Source organism: Nothoprocta perdicaria, unplaced genomic scaffold (assembly GCF_003342845.1).
Source record: "Nothoprocta perdicaria isolate Ctin4 unplaced genomic scaffold, notPer1 scaffold_1, whole genome shotgun sequence".
NCBI classification, from domain to species: Eukaryota; Metazoa; Chordata; class Aves; order Tinamiformes; family Tinamidae; genus Nothoprocta; species Nothoprocta perdicaria.
Window position 1 is genome coordinate 7,666,762 of NW_020454093.1, and position 20,897 is coordinate 7,687,658.

General features: G+C 41.6%; 1 protein-coding gene across 1 annotated transcript in view; it reads right to left on the reverse strand.

Moving 5' to 3' along the window:
* Positions 1–20,897, reverse strand: part of ZSWIM6 (zinc finger SWIM-type containing 6) — an 80,274-nt gene that overhangs the window by 18,052 nt on the left and 41,325 nt on the right. The window contains exons 4-8 of the mRNA XM_026037103.1: positions 20,452–20,602; positions 6,767–6,946; positions 4,998–5,174; positions 4,561–4,707; positions 1,449–1,595 (exon numbers count right to left, since the gene is read on the reverse strand). Coding sequence (XP_025892888.1) covers positions 1,449–1,595; positions 4,561–4,707; positions 4,998–5,174; positions 6,767–6,946; positions 20,452–20,602 — 802 coding nt within the window. The remainder of the gene's footprint in view (positions 1–1,448; positions 1,596–4,560; positions 4,708–4,997; positions 5,175–6,766; positions 6,947–20,451; positions 20,603–20,897) is intronic.

The following is a 20,897-nucleotide window of genomic DNA, read 5'->3' on the forward strand; positions in this document are numbered from 1 at the left end:
GGAAGAAACATGCAAAATAAGAATAAAAAAAAAAATCACACAGAATCACGGAATGGTTGAGGTTGGAGGGGACCTGTAGAAATCATCTAGTCCAACTCTCCTGCTCAAGCAGGGACACCAAAATAAAAGCTTTCATAATTAAGGTGCATCATTTAGAAAAAGGCAGTTTTCTTAGCTCTGTGTTAATGAGGCCAAATTTAGAAAATCCATTTTTTTTTTCTCTCCACTCATTTTTGTATGTACTTAAGGCTTCGATGTGTCATAAAGTGGACAGGGATGGTTGCTCATACATCTGCACAGATTTCCTCTGAAGTTATTAGGATTGCACAGATACAATAGGCCTTGGAATTCCATGACCTTTAAGTGCATCAGAGCTCTGTTAAGTGGGGTTTTTGTTTTTTTTTTAATGTTACAGGTATATTTACGATAAACATATTTGTTTCTTAATGTTATTTACAATAAAAATCCTTTAATAAAGATTACTTGCAAATTGCATACAGATCAAGACATAAATTATTTTAAGGAGTATTGTCGCTTCAGTTGACATTTTACAGATCTACCACATGACAAAACTTTATTCCAACTCTAGCAGTTTACAGTCTAATTTGGGAACAAAAGAGTTATTACAGACAGATGGAAGGAAATGGGCACGTGCAGCAAATGAAAAGACATCCTGCACTTGCTAGCTTGTGTGTGCAGAGGGAGGTTACTTTTCAACATACACTATTTTATTTTCATGCGTTTTTTCCTAATTGCAAGCAATCTGATTTCTGATACTTTACTTAAAAGCTCTTCCAAAAGTGGTGCAGATGAAAAGCAGAAGCTTAGTGAAGAAAATCTAACTGAAGGGAACCTAACTGAATAAAATGAAATCGGAAGCAAAGCCTAAAGAGTGGGATACTCATTTAGAAGAGCTGTAGGGAGACGGCTGAATCCCATTTCTGTCCACACAGAATGCAATGAAACTACTGCAGGGATGGAAAGAGAGATGGAGGATAATGTATGAATCAGGTAGGCTCCTGGGAGGCAAACAGAGATATTAAAATGGGCATACACATCCTAAATCATGTTCTAATTCTGAAGCACTCCCAATTCATATTCTTTTAACGACCAAATAGATCATCAACTTTAAATATTTTCTGTAATTTCTAAGAAAGGTAACAGAGTAATGCACGTGGCAAGAGTGGCTGCTACGAGGTTTATTTGGTTTTATTTCAAGTGTGAAATAGAGAATTGTTCAAGAATGAATTACTGGTGATTTCTGAAGTGTTTTCATGCATTTTAAAACAAAAATCTACTTCAAACACTTTCTGTCCTTCATGCTTCCTTAGGGAGTGAGCTTTGAGTTCCTAAACTGCAAAAACACTGTTTTCAAAGCTGATTTTGAATGGAGAAGTAAGAAGGCCTTGGTTACTCGACAGCTACAGGTGCCCTGGGCACAGCCTTACCCGCGAGGTCTGCGAACCCGTGGAAGCTCTCGTCGTCCACCCGGCAGGCTTCCATGAGGCTGCTGAAGAGGGTGCCGATCGGGTCCAGGGGGTGTCCCACCCAGCCTTCGAGGTTCGTTATTGAGGTTACTCCTTTGTGCAGGAGTTCTGTATTTGGGAAAAGAAAGGAGGGGGCGTGAGGAGAGAGTGAATTTCAGCCATTCAGAACAATATAAAAGTCAAACTTATTAACATGCTTCAGTACAACATCCCAAGTATTCTCAGTAGCATCTGCTTCAAAGGAGAAAACAATATGTTTTAGGTTAAATACCTTGCCTTTTGTGATTATGTTAAAAAACGAATGAAGGCCAGACATCATTTAAGCATTATCAAAGTCCACTATGGGTCAAAAATTCCAACTGTAAAGTCATCTTTTACGAGATGCTATTAAGATTTCTGAAAATGTCTGCTAAAAAAATCTATTTTATATTTATGTACAACTCCTCCACTATCTCCTCACTCAAAAGTTACAGTACCATTTATACATTTGCAGTGAATCGGATGGCCCTGAGAGAAAAAAATAAAAATACTTTAAAATATGTTCTATTTCCATAAATAACATACAAGCTTATCTTGAATTTAAGTATTTATTGAGGCAATAAATTCAGAATGACAGCTCCTTTACAAAAAAAGATAAGAAGTTTAAATTAGGTATACAAGAATTTGCCCTTTAAATTGATCAAATGCATTTTTGACAATCTGAAATTTCAGTCAAAAACCCCCTCCCAAAATACGTGGTTTTGTAGCCTTCACCAATCACTGAGAACATAAAAAAGTTACAGTTCAGCTTCATGAATTGAAGGAAGTATGACGGTGGTAACAGAAGTAAGAGGTCTCCCAAATCCTTTTACTACGAGCACCCTTTTGACTGTAACTTCCCTTTAATTCCAATTTTTGTTTCCCCTATTCACTATGGAATTATGACAGAGCAGATGCATTAAGGACAACCATTTAGAAACCATGGACAAGCCCTTATGGATGTCACGTTTCTCTACCTACCACAGGCTAACATGTATCTGCCTCTGCTCTCTTATTCATCTTGCTGATGTTTAATACTACAAAGTTTTAAGACACTAGAAAGTCTGCTTCAACTCTATTTAAATGGGTGGCTGTTGAACTGAGAGTTGATGGGGGGTTCTCTTTTTTGTGTGTTATTGAGAATCAATTGATATGGAATAAGAAAAACAAACAAGTGAATCATCATCTTACTAATAAGTAGCATGTGGTAAAGCTTACAGGCAGAAGCAAGTAATATTAATACAAAGAATTAATCACACTGCCTTGTTACTAACTCCCTTATAGTCTGTTTCATCTATTGTGCTGGCTCATGAGCTTCACTTGTGTCATGCCAAAGGCAGGCTTCAGTCCCCCAGTCACACGTACACGTTTGGTTTCAAATAGTCCAAGTGGTTCCATGGACATCAAATTAGCCACACAAGTAAAAGCCAAGTAGAAGTATGTGGTTCTGGTTTAGGTTCAGCATGAACTGAAACCTAAAGCCAGGCTGCAATGATCTGTGGAGATCATCTGCTTTGCGATGACCAACACACTTCTAAAAGAATATTGAAAAATTCCAAAAATGAGAGAGGAAAAAAAAGCAGAAAAAAAAAGCAGACTGACAACATAAAAAATAACAAACCTTTTTGTTTCAAGGTAGGTTGGACGACGCATTTTACACACTCCATTTTTATTTGCAATATGGGAACATGATTTGATAGTTATGGAAATTGTTCATACGGAAAAGGAATTTAACACAACTACTAAATGCCCAGATGCTGGGCAGTTACTGGGACAGGCTGCGAGAGGAGCAGCCCTGTCACTGGGACACTTCCCGTGGACACCAGCAGCCCCTCACACGCGTGAGCGGCGCCTGCCCGCGGGTGCCTGTGTGTGTGCACAGGCTGAGCAGACACACACACACACACACACACACACACAGCCTCCTTCCCCGGGACCCCACACTGATCAGCTCCAAAGGGGCAGAGCTGACAGGTGCTAAGGGAGGACACGTTGTGTGACGAAGTCATACGGAAAAGTCCTCACAACTGCTTTTAAGTTTTGCTTAAATCTGGGAAACACAGTAAAGCACAATATTTCTACCTGCACTTTGGGTGCTGGCAAACAAAAACTGAAGCGTAGAGGAACTGCCAGCTACTTTCTATTTCATCAGGTGCCTACCTTGTCTTCACTCATACTTCCAGGTGTCTTTTTCCTATGTAAGTACCTGCACTTGCTTTTAAAAAAATTACACACATGATGCACACTGTACAAGGATATTCAAAGTTAAGAGTAGCAACCAGAAGCGAAAATAAAATTAAACATGTTCTTACAATAGTTGAGAACCTTTCTCAGTCTTTCTCCACCTCTTTCTCAAAACCCTTCTCAACCTTTCTCCAACTCTTTCTCCCTCTGCTATCTCAAATTTACAACAAAGCTCAACGTGGGATTATTTTGGACAGGAAGGGCCACATGGCATAGAAACGATATCCAAAGGAAGAACACAGGGGATTGTATAAAACAACAGTCGTTCCAAATCTCCTTTTCAGTGGCATCAATCCAAACTATTCAGAAGCAGTAAAATTCTTAATATCGTAAGAGACTCTTTTGGAACAAACTGCCAAATTTGATGCATTTCTGTGCAAAGTAGCACAGACTTTGCCTCGGTACCACCCTGTCAGCCTATGCTTCCATTTCAGAAACACACAGCTCAGCTGTATTACGATGAGGAGGCAAAAAATGACTTAAAATACCTGACACACTCAATACAAGGCTCCATTTAACAGCTTACAAATTACACAGAGGCATATTTACACTGTGTAACAAAATACCCTGATTGGGATAAAGGTCTAATCACGCTGGATGTACTACAAGCAGCAGAACACCGTCCTCGCCCCGGAGAGCTCACACACAACCCGACAACCAGAAAGTTACGTCACCACCACGACTGTTTGCAAAGAAGTGTTCGAATCAACTCTTTTCCTTTCGTTTCCAAACCAGTTTTCCCATGCCAAGGTCTGCTCGAGCGTCCGGACGCGTGCGCCGTGCTCTGCCTGCGCCTCCCGCTCGCATTTACCTTTCTTCTGCGCCCGGAACATTTCCAGCTGTTTCTGCTGCTGCCTCCTTAGCGTGTTCACAATAGCTATTGCGAGCCTCAGTGCTTCTCTTGGGTATCCATGGGATCGTAATGCATCCACCCTCGCGCAGGCTGTAGGAACATGTTCTAAAATGGAAGAAATAATTGGGGAATAGTAAGGCTTCCATGTCTGCAGTAGCCTGTTTTGCTGGGTTACTCAAAAGGGCTTTTTTTAGGTTTTTTTTTGTTGTTGTTGTTGTTTTTAAAACTATGCAAAAGAGACTTAAAAGACTACTTCTGAAGCAGCAGTTGAAGGGATCCTCTGTTCTTTTTGCCAGGCTTTTCATTCATCTCACCACCATCCCCCCCAAAATAATACCATAGAAACAGAACAAAGCAGCAAGTCATGGAAACGTCTTTCCGGTTTCGCCACTTACCATGCCAGAGGGGCCACCCGTGAGAGTCAAAGAGCGAGTTTTCTGCGTTGTCATGGTAACAGTAGTTGGTGTACAGGTCGCTGCTGATGATGTGCTGCAAGTGGCTGTCCTGCCAGTGCAGATCGCACGCCTCGATGGCTCGAGTGAACACCGTCCGGTGCGGCCTGTTCGATGAATCTGCCGTTGGCACAAGTTCAGAAAGCTGCATCAGCGCTTGCTCATTCACACGGGAACAAGGCAGTCACGGTATCCCTGCGGCCTGCCCGTCCGCCACCCCCAGCCCGGGGTGGCCGGCCCGGCCCCGCGCCTCGCTGCAAGGCGCAGGCCGCGGGTGACATTTCGCACCCCATGGCAGAGCGGAGCGGGCGCAGGCCGCGCCAGCCGCTCCGCAAGACGTGGCTACGACACAGCAAGGCTGGCACTAAATGGGACCTTGCAGAGGGAATGGCTAAAGATGGAGGGCATTCAACAGCGTGTATGGAATGCCCCTAAACATAAACTAGGAGGGGTAGGGCACACAGCAGTGTAAACTCCCAACCTCTCTCCTTCTCCCACAGCTGCTGGAATGAGGGATGGACAAACATCACTCAAGGGACTTCTACTTGCTCTCTTTGAAAGGTGACATCAACTTTTGTATCACCATGCGTATAATTTTGCATCATAAACATATGTAATACTGTGAAGAAAAGGATGCTCTGAAGCCATGGAGCTAGTGTAGTGCCCATTGGACATACTCCTATGGCAAAAGGAGTGTCTTGACACGGCCCTGTCCACGAGTGTTGGGACCTCATGTCGGAGCTGCTGTTAGGCTGCCCACTTTGGGCAGACCAGCAAGAGATCCAGGCAGACAAGCACCTCTGCAGGGAGATACTTGCTGAAGGAACTCTGTCCCCAACTAGCTCTGAGGCTTAAAAAGGAACTAAATCTAACTATGCCCTTCCACAGTAATTTTCCAAGAAAAACAAAACAATGAAAAACCCTTGTAAGCCCAAATTCACCATATAAAACAAGCATTTAATTTTTAACTTTATCATAATTGTATGAAATATGTACCAAAATATTATTGCTATAAGAAGTTTTTTTTCCTCCTAGTTAAATACGCTGCTTCTTGCCCAGCTAGCAAAGCAGCAGCTGTTGCTTGAAGAGTTGTGGGCAGGGCTTCTGTCAGATTTGGTAACTGCATTTTAGACTGGAAAGAGCCTGATATTGAGTAAAAAGAGACATCTCCTCCTCCACGAAGGCCGGGTGCTGCCTCCGCATGCACCACACTCACCTGGCAGTGCAGGCTGCAAACCACAGGCTGCAGCCCACAAACAGCTGCTTCGGTTTCTCGCATACCCAATTTAATTCAGTTGCACAAGATTTCTCTTTAAATAAGTGTCAAAGGCTTTGTGACTGCAAACAATGACAACCCCGACACCGGATGGGATATAAGATTGTAGCTCAAGCAAAGAAACAACAGGCTTTTAAATGACATACTTGAAGGACATCTGATATTCATGCAACAAATATTTAGAAAGACTAATGCAAAGTTAGAAGACCTAACTAAGCACAAATAGTTGCTGTGAAAACACTGCAGCCCCAGCACAAAAAATCTATTTATTCTTTCTGCAAGGGCAGTATTAGTGAAAATAAATTGACACTTGGCTGGTCAATCTTCAATGAGAAAGTTACTCATCCCAGGAAAGTGCGTTGAATTCTGCAAGGCTAGAGTACATAAGATAGAGGTTACAGTATACGTTGCAGTCAGTGCATATGTTTAGGCTCACCTTGGTTAGCATTTGCACCCTGAGGCAAAGCATTGGTTAAATTGGGCAGCTCGTTTCCATGGTTTCCATCTTCCCAGGGACAAACATCCACACTGTTCCATTTTTTCAGCTGTTTTAGCCAACTGGCCTTCTGCTCCAACTTGCAGTGAGGATTTAAGACTATACACATCCACAGAGCACCTGATTTTAAAAAAATTGCTAAATTATGTTTTCTATTAAAAAATGCAGCAGCCAATGACTAATTTCAAACTTCTACGCTAATATGTTTTCTTCCCTCAAAAGCTACACTGTTTGCTTCCCCAGATAAACCTGAGAGCAGACAGACTGAATTCCTGACTCTGAATGGTGGAGACAATGTGGTAGCCAGTTGGAAGACTGTACCAAGCCAAAGTTCTTAACCAAAAGGCATCCAGTAGGTCTTCGCAGTGTGTGGCTCATCAGAGAGGAATATCAGTCAACAGTAAACAAGAACTTGCACATAGTTAGAGCAGGAAATTACCCTAGCTTTTCTTCCAGCTCTGCACCCAAAGTAAATGTTGTTTTCTAAGAGAAAGAACTAAGTATTTCCCAGCTTTGCATTACAGACCCCAAATAACTGCATTAGTAAAACATGTATTTTGTACATATACATGCTCAAAATCCCACAGCAACACTGCTCATCATATAATACATCTTCAATCACATCTGGGTTCCACCGTTTCTGTGAGGTCTAACAGACATTTTTACTGCAATTACTTCAATAATTTGGTTACACTGGAAAATTTGTTTTACATTTTCTCTTTACCGAGCTCTAAGGGAAAGCTAATTTGTGCTGACATTTCACACATACCATCACTTTAGAAACCTGCTCCCTGACACTGCATAACAGGGCAAGCATAAATACATCAGGGTCTCTAGCAACAATTTTCAAATGGAAAGATTTTTCTCTAAATCAGCTGTCTCTTGATCGGCGTGAACTTTGACAGAAGCAAGAAGACATCTCAAAGTGCTATTTAGCAACAGTTCATTTGCTCATTAAGAATGTACTTTATACACTACAAGAGATTTAGAGAATATGCCTAAAATATGCAATCTTCATGACAAGCTAAATAAAATAAAATGAGAATGCAGCTGGTTCATACAAGACAGTAAAATTCTCCCATTCAAATATCGTTTTGCTCAGTAAGAATGTGAAGCGGATACCCCCAGCCCAGGCCATCACATTGCACTCATTCCTTGAGTACCTCGGCGTGTCGGCATGCCACAGCACCGGAGCCAGGGGAAACTGAGCCTGATCCTTAAGGTTAGAAGTCTCCAGATACTCAGTGTGACATAAAATGAGGAAGCAGCACCAAAGAAATCTGAAAACCGCCTCAACATAAGTCACGTGGAATACCAGAGAGGGACACTGCACTATCCCAGGTTCAGTGTTTCCGGATGGAAGTGAAGGAAAAGTGGAGTATTTCAAACACAGAAGGATTTCAGACTGTTTGAGCAAGGCAGCGCACGCTCTCCTGATCACACAGTGCCTCCTCTTTCACTTCCTGGCCTCTCGCAGAGGCCACGGGCTTCCCTTGCTGTCTCCAGCAGGCCCACTGAAAGGGCAGCAAGGGGAAGAGACACCCCAACACATCCCAACCCTGTGAGCACTGTTTTCCTTTCCATAGGAAAGCTCCGTCGAGGATGAGCATGCTACTAGCGGCTACTGTCTCAGAAACCCCGGCTATTTTGATATAATTGAAGCACGGGGACAAATCTATTTCTAACAAACCTCATGCCAACCACTTAGGAGCTCAATAGAGGCCAACCACCTCCTGCTCCTGGTGCCTCCAGTGGCAACGGGCTCCAGGAGGCCCTTATGGAGCTTCGTGGGCTCCCCATTCCCACAGGAAGGGCAGGCCAGGCAAAACTCCCGGTCTAGGAGAGAGGGGAACAGAAAGAGCCCGGGGCTTCGCTCCATAGCGCTCCAAAGGCAGCCATCTGGGAGGAGAAGCTTGATGCCAGTGACTCCACACTCCTCGGCCTCTTTGGGTTGCTGTTCTGTGTTTTTTCCCCTTTCTTTTTATGTGTATTCATCTGTATTCATATTTCTTGCCTCCTGCTCCCCGAGCGTCTCTCCTCAGCCCTGACATCTGCTCCATTCTGGCTCTTTCAATTCACTGGTTCCTGTCCTGCTTCTAGCACTGAAAAGTCTGAGGAAAATGCTCACTTGTGCCCAGATTTTGCCACATGCCAACTGGAAGGAGCCTGGAGGATATCTTTCTATTTAACTCCGATGCTGGAAGCCCCCTTGAGCTGTCCCTTAAATGTCACCACTGACCTGAAGGCTTTCACTGGCCTCAGACCAGAGATTCTCTTTCTGCCTAATGGCTCCTATACGGGGAAACTGCTGAACATGCTTATCCCTTATTACAGATAAGGGTCATGGAAAAAAACAAGGGCACCTGCTTGCAATTTATAGGGAAACACATTTAAAACAATTTCTAGGGACTTCAGCCTGTATATTGCTGATCACAAGAAACTAAATTCACAGAAGCTCCCCAAAATACATTCCTGGTATTCTCAAACAAGTTGACTTGTCTGTCTAGATTTAATGATTTCACCAAGGCCTCTCACAGTATGAGCAACCATCTCATTAAAGGAGAAAACATAGTATGAATATGTTTGTGTTTACATATTTTATTTTTAGCTCTCAGACAGTTTTCTCTCTTTCTCCTGTCTCCGCTTCCCTGCAGGCATCAGAGATCCTTTCATAGCAGAACCCAAGAAGATGGAAACACTCCCCCCCACACAACTAAATACTACCAAAACAAAAGCAACGTTTTCATTTGGATCCTTTGAGCGTGACCCAGTACCAGCCCTTCACAGCAGAGCAGCAAAATATCACCAACCCATGTGCAAAATTTTTTTACTCACGAGGTAATTGGAAGATAAGTCACGCTGCCACTGCAATTTGATATTAATTTCACAAGGGAATGAATATTAAAACTGCCACATTGCAGTGAGGAATTGCCTATTTTGGTTCAACAATAATCCTCTTGACCTAGGAAAAGCCAGCTCTGCCAAAACAGGCCTTTGGTTACAACAGCCCTCTTTTAGAAAATGCACAGCTGTAATTCATCTTCAGCTCACCTCATACCACAAAAAATAGGTTCTCTTATAGCTCTCTACAGTGTGTGCAGGCGGACATCAGTACGTTTGCATTTCTCAGCAGGCATCCATACCTCTGGATTCATGCAGCAGACAGCATGCCTTTATACTGATCAAAATTTAAACATGCAGATAGGGGTAGTAATAATTACACATTCAGGGTATGCATGTATTCATGAACCTAAAGGAAGTGCAGTGAATGTATACAGACTGTCCTTAGAGACTAAGCATTGCTCAGTTTCTATAAATCCTATTATATTTTCTTCTTGCCTCAGTAAATGTGGAGGAGAAGAAGAAGAAAAACAGTCCCAAACCACTAACTTTAACACTAGGACACTGAGCTACGTGTAGATTCAGCCTACACATCTGCTTGGTTAGAGCCCTCCCAAGAAATCTGCTCTTCCTAGAAATATCATGATACATTGTCAGGGCTGCTATGTAGTTTAGTTGGGGTCTGCATATCCTCATTTACAGCACCAGAGCAATCATGGGCTTAAACTCAGCCTTCACCTTGGAATTCTACATTTTATATACTTAAGATCAATATGTCCATTTGATTTGCAAAATTAAAGTTATAGAGGCACCTCTACTTCGATATTTCTTTGCTCTTCCCATTAATCCAACTCTGCTATTTACAAAATAAAATCCCATAAACCACCAAATTTGTAGCGTGCTACCCATTCAAAGAAGATGGAGCCAGGTAATGAAGATCATTCCCTTTGTGCAGCAGACAAATCAGCTTTAGTGCTGCTGCACACTTGCCACCGTGCCCCATTTGAGCCTAATCAATTGTATTACAAAAGCATCGTTTTACAGCATTGGAAGTGCCAGAATAGAAACAACAACAGGAGATGGAAACTATGACCCCTTTAAAACAGAAGTGTCAGCAAAGGATTTTAAAGTGCTTTACATCTGTTATTTAAATGCAGCCTCACTTTCATTGGGACAGCCACTCGGAAGCCTCAAAGAAGGCAGTCTATGATATTTATTGCTTCTCAAGAAGAAGGACAAGTGCCTTCAGAATGACTGGCAAAACCACCTCCCTCCTCCAGGCACCACGAGATCTCCATTAGAACAAAGCATAATCAGAAGTCCCCCTGGAGAACGTGCCAATTAAACAGTTGCTTTTATGGAACAGGGAAGATAGGCAAAGCACTTCAGTGCTGTTCTCTCCTCGATAAGAACCCCAAGGAAAAGTACTCTCGGTATTCAGTTGGATCTAGGTTGCAATTTTATTCATAAAAACAATTCCTTAATGCACTCTGGTTTCTCTATGCAGCCTTAAGAAGAAAAAAAAAAAGAAAGAAAGGGGAAAAAAAAGGCCTGCTATGGGTGCTGTGTTTCTTGGAGAACAGAATGTTTCATTTTGCTCTAATTCATTCTATTACTGAATTAAACTTTGATGTATTGGTCTTGACAAGTGCTTCATGCTGATTGTATTGTGTATGATAGTATAATCACTCCCCATGCATTTCACACTAGCTGGCTGATTAATGCAATAGATTACCTGCAGCTCTGATGGCAAGAGGGAATCATTGCCCTTCTGCACAGTGAACTCTGAGTGTGCGTTAGAGGGAGCGTAGGTGTAACACAGGGACAAAAAGAATGAGTTTCTTAAGCTTCCCCTTCTCTCTCCATGCATATCTCTGCTCCAAGGGCTAAGGGCATACGTGGCTTCTGCTGAAAGGAAAGGGGTATTTGCATCCTGAGCTTTTGCTTTAAGCTGTTATCAACTGCATGCTCTGAACTACATGAATCGGGTACCAAAAACTACAGCTTGACTTTTCCCATATTGCCACCTTTTAGCACAATGGAAACAGCGACTAACCAAGTACTTCTGCCATTCTGCGTGTGTCCTTTATTCCAGGTTAAGCCCATCTTATTTGGCTTTACAAAGTGCTGGACCTTCACACACCCTCACTGCCATTTGACCACAGGCACAGAAACAGACTCCCAAGGTACAATCTCCAGCATCATCCCCAGGGACTACCGGGGCTCCTCAGGAGCACCAAGGGCTCTGTCACAAGCCCATCAGTTGCCCCTCTCCCTCACTGAACCCTCTTTGTAGCAGGGCAAGGGCTTGTCCACAGACACAGAGCAATGTATGGAGCAGCTGCCATGAAACTCCCTGATGCACTTCCCCAACATCCACAACCCTGGTCATTCCCTCATTTCTAATAAATAAAAGCACTGCTAGTACTGTTACAAACAGCACAAAAATACTCCTTCCTGAGTGTCTTCAGATGATTCTCCACAAGCTTTCCAAGCAGCACCAAGGCAGGTGGTGAGCTCCACGTGTGCTCTTGACCAAGACGCAATCTAGACGTTTTACCAAATATTTTAACTGCTACAAATATATATTCAAGAATCATCTGTTTTCAGAGAAAAGTTATCATGATCATTAACTACAAATAATAACCAAACTTCTATTCATATTTTTTTTCTACAGAGAAGAAATAATTCCTCTCCTTTGACTTTCTCAGGAAGATGCAGAGTTGGAAAGTTTGAGAAGTTCAAAGAAACAAGATTCTCATAAAAGAACACAAGGAAAATGGCTCTCATTTTACAGAAAAGTATGGCAAGTTCAAACACTCTACTACACAATACATAGAGGGAAAAGACAGAAAAATTAATGATTGCCACTATTACACTCTCAGAACCTTAAAAAGATAAGGAACAACAACAAAAAGCACTGTAATTGTCCAGAAGAACATATTCTGATATCTATTTTGACTTCGTTCACAGTCCAAGATTCCCTAAAATCAACTGTTGCTTCAATTCCAGAAGTGATGATTAAGCTTTTAAAAAGAAAAAAAAAGGTTAGATTTCAATTTTTTAAATTTCCGTTTTAAAAAAAAAACAGGTTTTGGTAGGCCTTTCCACTGTCTGGTTTCCATAGCTCCAAATTCTAAGCCTATTTCTGGTTAAATTTATCTATCTTCAATTTCCATTTTCACCATCCTTTTGTTTGCATGGTACAAAAGTCTTCACTACTAAGTTATTTTTCCATGTGGCTTTTTTTAAATCATGAAGGAGACCCTCCTCCTCCACCTCATTTGCTGGGAACAAGCACACTGGCATTCTTGCACCTTTCACTTTCAATTACTTCTCTGATTTTTCAGTTATTTTCCCACTATCCATTCAAGAAAGCAAACTGGAAAATATCACAAGGATAGACTGGTCAGCTGTAGTAAAACTCATTGCTTCTCCTTACCTCTGATATTTACTAGAAGTGGTATCACAAAATTAAGTTTAATCTTCCTGACGAATTAAAACTGTATTTTTTTCTCCTACTTTTGTAGAAGAACATTTAAAAAATGATGATAAGTACTAATTTGAGCTCACATTAAAAGTCTGATCTGCCAGCTCTAAAACAAAAAGATTTTTTTCAGAGCATTCGTAAGAAAAGCATTTGAACAGCTTACAAATAGAAACTGTAAAAAAAAGGTCTTAAAACACATTCTTGAAGAAATTTGGCTCCTACTGTCACAGTACTTCCCATTCAAATGGATGAAAGTTTTCTGTACAGCGACAAAAACAGACCCTAAGATTATAGATTAAAGATAAAATAAAGATTAAAGATTGAAGACTGCTTATAGATTAAAGGCAATTATTCCCCCCATTATGCTTCAAACCTTGTAAATGCAGTTTTTCCACAGGAAAGACTATCCCCTTTGAACCGAGCACCCCCTGACTCTCACACGACAGCCACGTGTACCCCCCGTTCAGGTACCATTATGACACATGCCAATAATCCTGCCGCTGTTCCCAGTGAAAGGGGCAGGAAACGATCCGCAGGGAAGATGGACAGAACCCATTTGTGCAGCACCGCGGCCGGCCCCAGGCCCAGGGGAAACGAAGGTGACAGCAACAACTGAGACGCTGTGGGGCCATGACAGCAATTTCTCTAAGTTGTCACCCATAACTCAGCCCTTAGAGCAGCAAAACTGTCCTGTGATGCTAACTCAAATACACTGCTAATTTAGTGCCTCCAACGGCATTAGTCATTCATACACTGACATATATTAAGAGCATATTCAGTGAAAAAGGAGATGGAATGGTATACGAGTGAACCAAAGACATACATATTTCATAACTGTATAGCAACCACACATCAAAGACTCAACAAGCTAATGTAAAGGAAAGGATTATCTCTTAAGCAAGGGTAGCCTACAGGAAATCATGCAGTTGCATCCACAAATATGTATAGGATGCCACTCTACCTAGAAGACCCGTGATGAAAGACCAAGGGGTCACAAAGCATGCCGCATCCACCTCTCTGGAACACAGATGTTCCTATAGCTTTCACCTCAAGACCAAGAATTTAAGATATTATAGTGCAATTGATTAATCTAAGCTAAGAAAGCAAATTTCAAGTAAATTCATTTTCTGAAGGTGGAGGACATTTGCACTCTCATCAATACTAAGGTAGAACGTGATTCAATAGAACCTCAGGTACCCAAAGAGATTATCTAAATGTGGATGTAAGTTTGGCACTCAGATTTGAGAATTAGAGCCCCACTGCACCATTTTAGAAAAAAAAAAAAAAGCAAACACAGGAAAAAGTAAATGCTTCTATTGCAGAAAGGATTCTGAAAAAGGATTATACTGTTTTATGCAGCTCCAGAAAAAAAAAATGGTATTAGAGTAAGGAATGCTCAACTTCCATGATAGTTTTTCATGGCAACACTTGAAGTAGTCACCACATCTGGCATCAGGAAAGAGTTTCTGTAGGAGCAGAGCAGCCACAAGCCGAGCTGCTTTTGTCCTTTTTTCCCTTCCCTTAAGTACTAAGCAGAGATAATCTGGTCAGGACAGCTGGCACGTCCCATTCATACAAGTTTGTCTCTCTAACTGCAAAGGGAAGGAATGCCTGAGATTACAGAAATATAGATGGAGAAGAGCTTCATTTAGCTAAGGCTAAAAGAATCTAACACATTATTTTCTAAAAAATGAACGCAAGCATCTGGGAGAAAAACTGAATGTTTTTTGAACCAAAATCCCCACGTTATTTGACACACAAGCACAAAATATTAACTAAATCTTTCTCAAGTATTCTATTCTAATTCCTTGCTTAAATTCAACATTTTAAGTTTAGATGAGGAACAAAGAGTTTAAGCATGATCATCCAGGAGAAGAAGAAATACATTACTTCTGTACAGATCACGACCTTCTAAATGGAATGCCAACATACAGATATATCACTCTGATGCATTAAAAAAAAAAAAAAAAAAAAAAAGCAGCAAATAAGAACTCTAATTAGACCACCCAAATATTTCTACACCGAAAAAGCAAAGCCACCTGCAGTAAAGCATACTGGTAGTAGAAAAACTACTAAGATAATGCATTAAGCAAAGACATGTTATTCCCCTCAAGAAATGCCTTTACAAGAACAACTCATTTAGCGTGCAGAACAAAGGATTTTCAAAGTGCCACCCATGAAAGCTTCCTGCCATGAATAAGGCTCACAGCAGCATCACAGGAGGCTCCTACACTTAAAAACAGACACCTACAAGTGGCTGAGGAAGATGGAAAAAGCTGATGCATTAAGATGTAGAGAGTACCCACCTGGAAGTACAGATTATCTTTAAGTTCTCCTCAACTCTGTGAAATACAAGAATCAGAGATCAGGATGAGAACGAGCAAAGCCCAGAATATGTTGGCCAGTTATCCACTGCCCTGCCTTGCAAGAGCTTTCCGGATACACCTGGAATTCCCGCTTCCCGGGGATGCAGCCATCTGATTTTCGTGCCGTAAGAAGATATTCCTCAAATTAAAAACCAGCTCCCCTCCCCGTTAAATGACTCTTAAATATCAAAATGGAGGAAACCTATTAGAAATGTTTGTTTTGAAACATGCAAATTGTGTGAAGTTGCTCCACCGCAAAGGCAGGCGAGAGGATACAAAGATACTGAAAATGGTAGTTCACGAAAAATATATCTGATCCTGTAATCTACGTGTTGACAAGCTGTTGGGCTCCATCACTCCACCAAGCAGTAGATACTTGTCTTAGATTCTTCTACTTGACTGCTTTCATCAGATTAAGCATCTGGGATTTAATTTAACAGTTTCAGCTTTATTAAGCTGTCACAAGAGCGGCCCCGCTTTGATAACAGTAGCTGCTCCAATTATGGCTTGGTTTAGGGTTGACAAGTATAATGATTCATTCGTGGCACATGAGAAGCAATAAAAGGTTGTTTTGCATTACAGCTTTAAAAATGTGGGCACTTTTTTCATTTAATTTGTCACTTAGCTTTTGCTAAGAGGACATTTAAATTGCAGTAAAAGGCAAATGGGGCTTTTAGTTTAAATGTAATCCCCATATTTAAATGATCTGTAATGGCGCAGCGTTCGAGTGGGAACACTATTGTTTCACAGTGGGCCCTGATGGTGACATGTGACATTTGTATTCAGGTCCTGTATTATCCATGTGGCTAAAGGGCTTCCAATTTCATTTCACAGCCAGAAGCCTGCAGAAAACACCAATTAACTTGCAGATCCCATTTGCCGACAAAACTCGGCCTCTTCTCCATGTCTGGCATCTGGCAGTTCTCAACATTTAATTCCAAAGCAGAGCCTTGCAGCCATCATGATCCCTGTGCAGGGGCACAAAGTCAAATTCTCCCCTTTTATTAAGGACTTTTTCCCCCCACTTTTGTAGACCACAAGCAATTTTTGCTTAATTTTTGATGGGGGAATACTGAAAAATTATTGCTGAACTAAGACTGTATGGACTTCTTTCCTCAAGAGCATAAAGAAGGTTAGCTGACCTTTTCTTGAAATCAGGGATCTCTGATCATCAGCCATCGGCAGATATTTACTGTGCATTTCCATATTCCTCCATCTTATCAATGCAATTTAATTAAATAGGCAGACCAAGGGGCTTCATTTAATTAATCATTTAAGTGCTGAGCCATCTATAGAGTTAACATCTAAAGATCAGCATGTGAAATTTACCTACTGAGATACCACTTAAGCAGCAACAACGTGGAGAATGCCTGCTCAACGACAAACTGCAAAATGAACATTACATATCACATGTTTCTGCTGCAGGTTGGAAGAGATCACCAACGCATCACCAAAGTCACCCCTAAACGCTTCTGGCTTGAGAAATAAATAAGCTAGTCTTATAGCTGCAACCTGCAGTCCTGATCTTGCCAGTAAAACGTAACTGGAATCTAGCAAGTAGCTTTTAGCTCGATCTATTCTTAGAGGTAGAGGAATCAACATAATTATAGTATTTTTGTGATCTAAAACCTTTAACAACAACAACCACCACCACCTTAACTTAGTCACCTAATTTGAGGCCCTTCAGCTGAAAATTGGTTAAGGAATTTGGATTTTGTATTGACTTCCTAAGAAAATGGTGAGGCTCACACTAGTTGGGAAGCTTTTGGGGGAGGGAGGGAGATGGTTTTTTTCTTCTTCTTTTTTAATTTAAGTCAGCACCTTCAAACATTCAATGCTCAATGTGACTTTTCCTGAAGCTAACCTAAGTTACCAGAACTTCAGCAGGAATCCTGTCAGAGCCCAGCGCGCCCCTGCCAACACATGGGAACAGAGAGGAGGTGTCAGTTGAGCTCTAAAGAACGGCTCAAGTGCCCCAATGGAGGAGCCAAGCTGAAAGTATCCAAGCATGCCGAAAATCCGAAGCCAGCCCAAACCTGACAGAGCAGCTGTAGGCCTAACGGTTGGCAGGCAGCACCCCAGAGCGAGCAAACAGGCCTTTGTTAAGGGAATTCCAGACTTACATATTGCTTTGTGTGCTAAAATCCTTCATAGTTGCAATGCAAGATTCCTACCTACCTGCGAAATAAATGAGATTAGAGCTAAGACTCTTTTTTTAAAGGACATAGATAAATGCCAGTCTCAGGTTACTCTGAACAATACAAAGAAGCAAGTATGCCAAGGCCTGTCCCAATCCCTGTGTTGACATTTTAGTCCCGTCCTAGGGGATGACAACAAGGCAGGAACTAGGCGTTTTAAGAACACGCTGATACCATCACCCCCTCAGGCCACGTCTGAGCTGTCTCTGCCACTGCGGGTGCAGGTCTCACGTCTGCAGGGACACTCTGCTCCCACCTCTGCAGTTTGTTACCACAACTCTGGTTTGCCCTAACACCTTGGCCCTCTAACATTCATGTTGACTTAGAGAAGCACGCTCACCTCAGAAAAGATTAGTTTTTACCTCGAGTAAAATACATGATGAAACCACAGCAAAAACATGGCAGCAGCTTGTACTTCTCACACAAGGTGGGAATCAACCCAGAAAGACTCATCCAGTTAACTGCAGTTTTTACAGAACTTGCTAAGCGCCAGTGGGAGGAATCCCACCAATGTGGGAAGGAAGTGGACAGGAAAGCAGTGTAAACAAGACCTACAGCTAGAAGTTATGTTATCCAGCTGTTGTTCTGCCTTTACTCCAGTGCACGCTTGAAGTGGGTTGAAATGTATTTGTAACAGAAATTGTGGTATGGGATCAAAATACTGTGATAGTGTTTCAATAGATAGAGCAGTTCAGGACTGCTCTAGTAGGAATTTAAGATTACAAATACAATGGCTGAGGTAGCAGCGAGGCTGGAAATTTGCACTGCAGCTCTTTGGGGGTGGCAAATACAATTCCGATGAAACAAGGTAAACTACTCAATTCAATTAATGTGAAATATTGGTTATTTGATGCTGCAGGCAGCGAGATTCCAATTCCTCCACCTTCAGGTTGATGCTGTCAAGGAGATGATGTTAATATGAAACTGATGAAACAAGAAGAGGAGCCACTAAGACAATTTATCAAAACCTTTTATGTTTATTGGCAGCATGTGTTAAGACTGCTACAGGTAACAGATGGAGAACACATTTCTGTCTCTCCCACCACCTACCAGCTCAACTCACATAAGCAACGAAGCATGAGACCCTCCAGTTTTCAGAACAATAAGATTTTGCTGTATGCATGTCCATCTAAGCATGAGCCATGGGTGCAAATTCCCCTCTCCCCCTATCCTGCTTCAAGCCAAGGCAAGATCAGAAAAATGACATGCTAAAAGGGTTATTAAATTTCAAATAGAATGTCTAGGCTGACAGTTTTGTCTGCTCTGATTTGAAATCTTCCTCCACTGAAGTCTACAACTTCAGCCATGTAACCAGTGCTTTACTGACCTAACGCTTCCCTATGAGTAAGCATAGCTTATGCTAAACAGACTCCATTCAGTCTTAGGCCCAGCAGACAGCAGGGAATAAACTCAGGGTCATCCTTATCCTCTGCTAGTGGAAAACGCAAGTCCTGCTTTTCACTTCTCTGTTCTCAAAGAAGCTTTTTACTCTAGTTTTTATTTAATTTCATTTAGCTTTATTCTGAACCTTTTAAAATTTATCAGGCTCATTTTGATTTTTGGCTCTTCCGGTGTTTACAACTTACCCATTGGCCACTACTTACACATTTTATATACATTTTTCATTACACATATCATTGACCAGAACACAGTTCAACATAAACTGCTGTAAGACTAGACTTGAAGCATGTTTCCAAACTGAGTAGGAACACGGTTAACTACTCCAAGTTCCACGAACCACAAGACAATTCTGCTTGGGCAGCTCATCTTCAATTTGCTTTGAGAGTCTCCACAACAGCAACCGAAATCTTACTACAATTAACACATCTCACATTAATCTCTTCCCTTATACACTTAATGAATTTTCTTTTAGAGAAACAAATCAGATTTACCATTATATTTTCAATAACTCAGGCTGTCTTTTATCACTGTTATCTTCTACATGCTCACACACCAGCAGGTTAGTAGTTTGTTGCAGTACCAGACACTCTATGAAAGCAATGCTGGTGGTCTATCGATACCTACTGCCACCCACTCACCCATCTCTAAAGATCAATATTTACCTGTCAGCAGTTTTCAGCTTCCTCACACTGCCCCAAATTCTCATAGATTTTTCAGAACTTCTGAAGCACTTGGAAATAGTTCAAACTGTGTCAGCTAGTTTCTGGATACTTCGGAGCAACTACCAGACTCTACCAGTTTAAATAGTCTTTTCCCATTACTGCCTGTGTTCCTCTCAGTCTTCTACAACTTAATTGTGCATCCTATAATAGTCAGCATTTGCTGGAAATCGAGAATTGTTTTAGCCCTCTTATTTGAGCTCATTCCCTGCTCAATAATGGACTTCTCTCCTTTGATACATCTTCTTCTGTGAGGAGTATCTTCTCATACTTTTAACAAATATTCTCTGTATCTTCTATCCCTCTCTAGTGGTGAACAGACTTCTTTAATCTTTCTTGTTTTTTCTTGTCTATGTACTTACCCTCAGTAGTATGGATATGTTCTGCATTTTGTTTTATTAGTTTTAGTCCCCCAAGTGATTTACAACCTGCTGCAACTGAACGTTTTTCTTACCACGCGTCTTCTCCTTCCCCTGCTACCTTCTCGTGCAACGCCCCCAATCTCTTTAATCTAGTAGCACAATAAAGCTTTACCCCCTCCCCCAAACAGTTAATTATTTCTGCACTATACACATGAACCTCTAGATGATTGTGAAGTCTGTGCATTTACCCAGTTCATCCCAGAGCTGCCTATACTTGTCAGTCATTGCAGTTCCTTGTTGCCTCCAAAGCGACAGGCGAGGGTCAGCCATGAACTGTTCTGTTATCAAAGTCAACATGCGAGCTCCGTTGGAATCTCTCATCTTTAGCATCTCTCGCACCTAGAAAAGGAGGCTTTTAATACAAACTTGGAGGAAAAAACAACCCACATAGTATAAATAATCTGCTACAGCATTAAGCATTCTACCCCTCTCCTAAGTAAGTGCAAGTAATATAACTGAAGTGAATGTTTGAAATAGAAGAAGCAGTAGTCGAGTAGTCTGCCTCCCAATTTAACAATGACTTTGGATTTCAGTATGTCGTTGCAACTCTTCAAACATACTGCTCCCCCAAGCAGCCCGTTTGTGATTTGTGTGTTATGCAAGCTGCTGCAAGATTATCAGGCTTCTTTCTCCC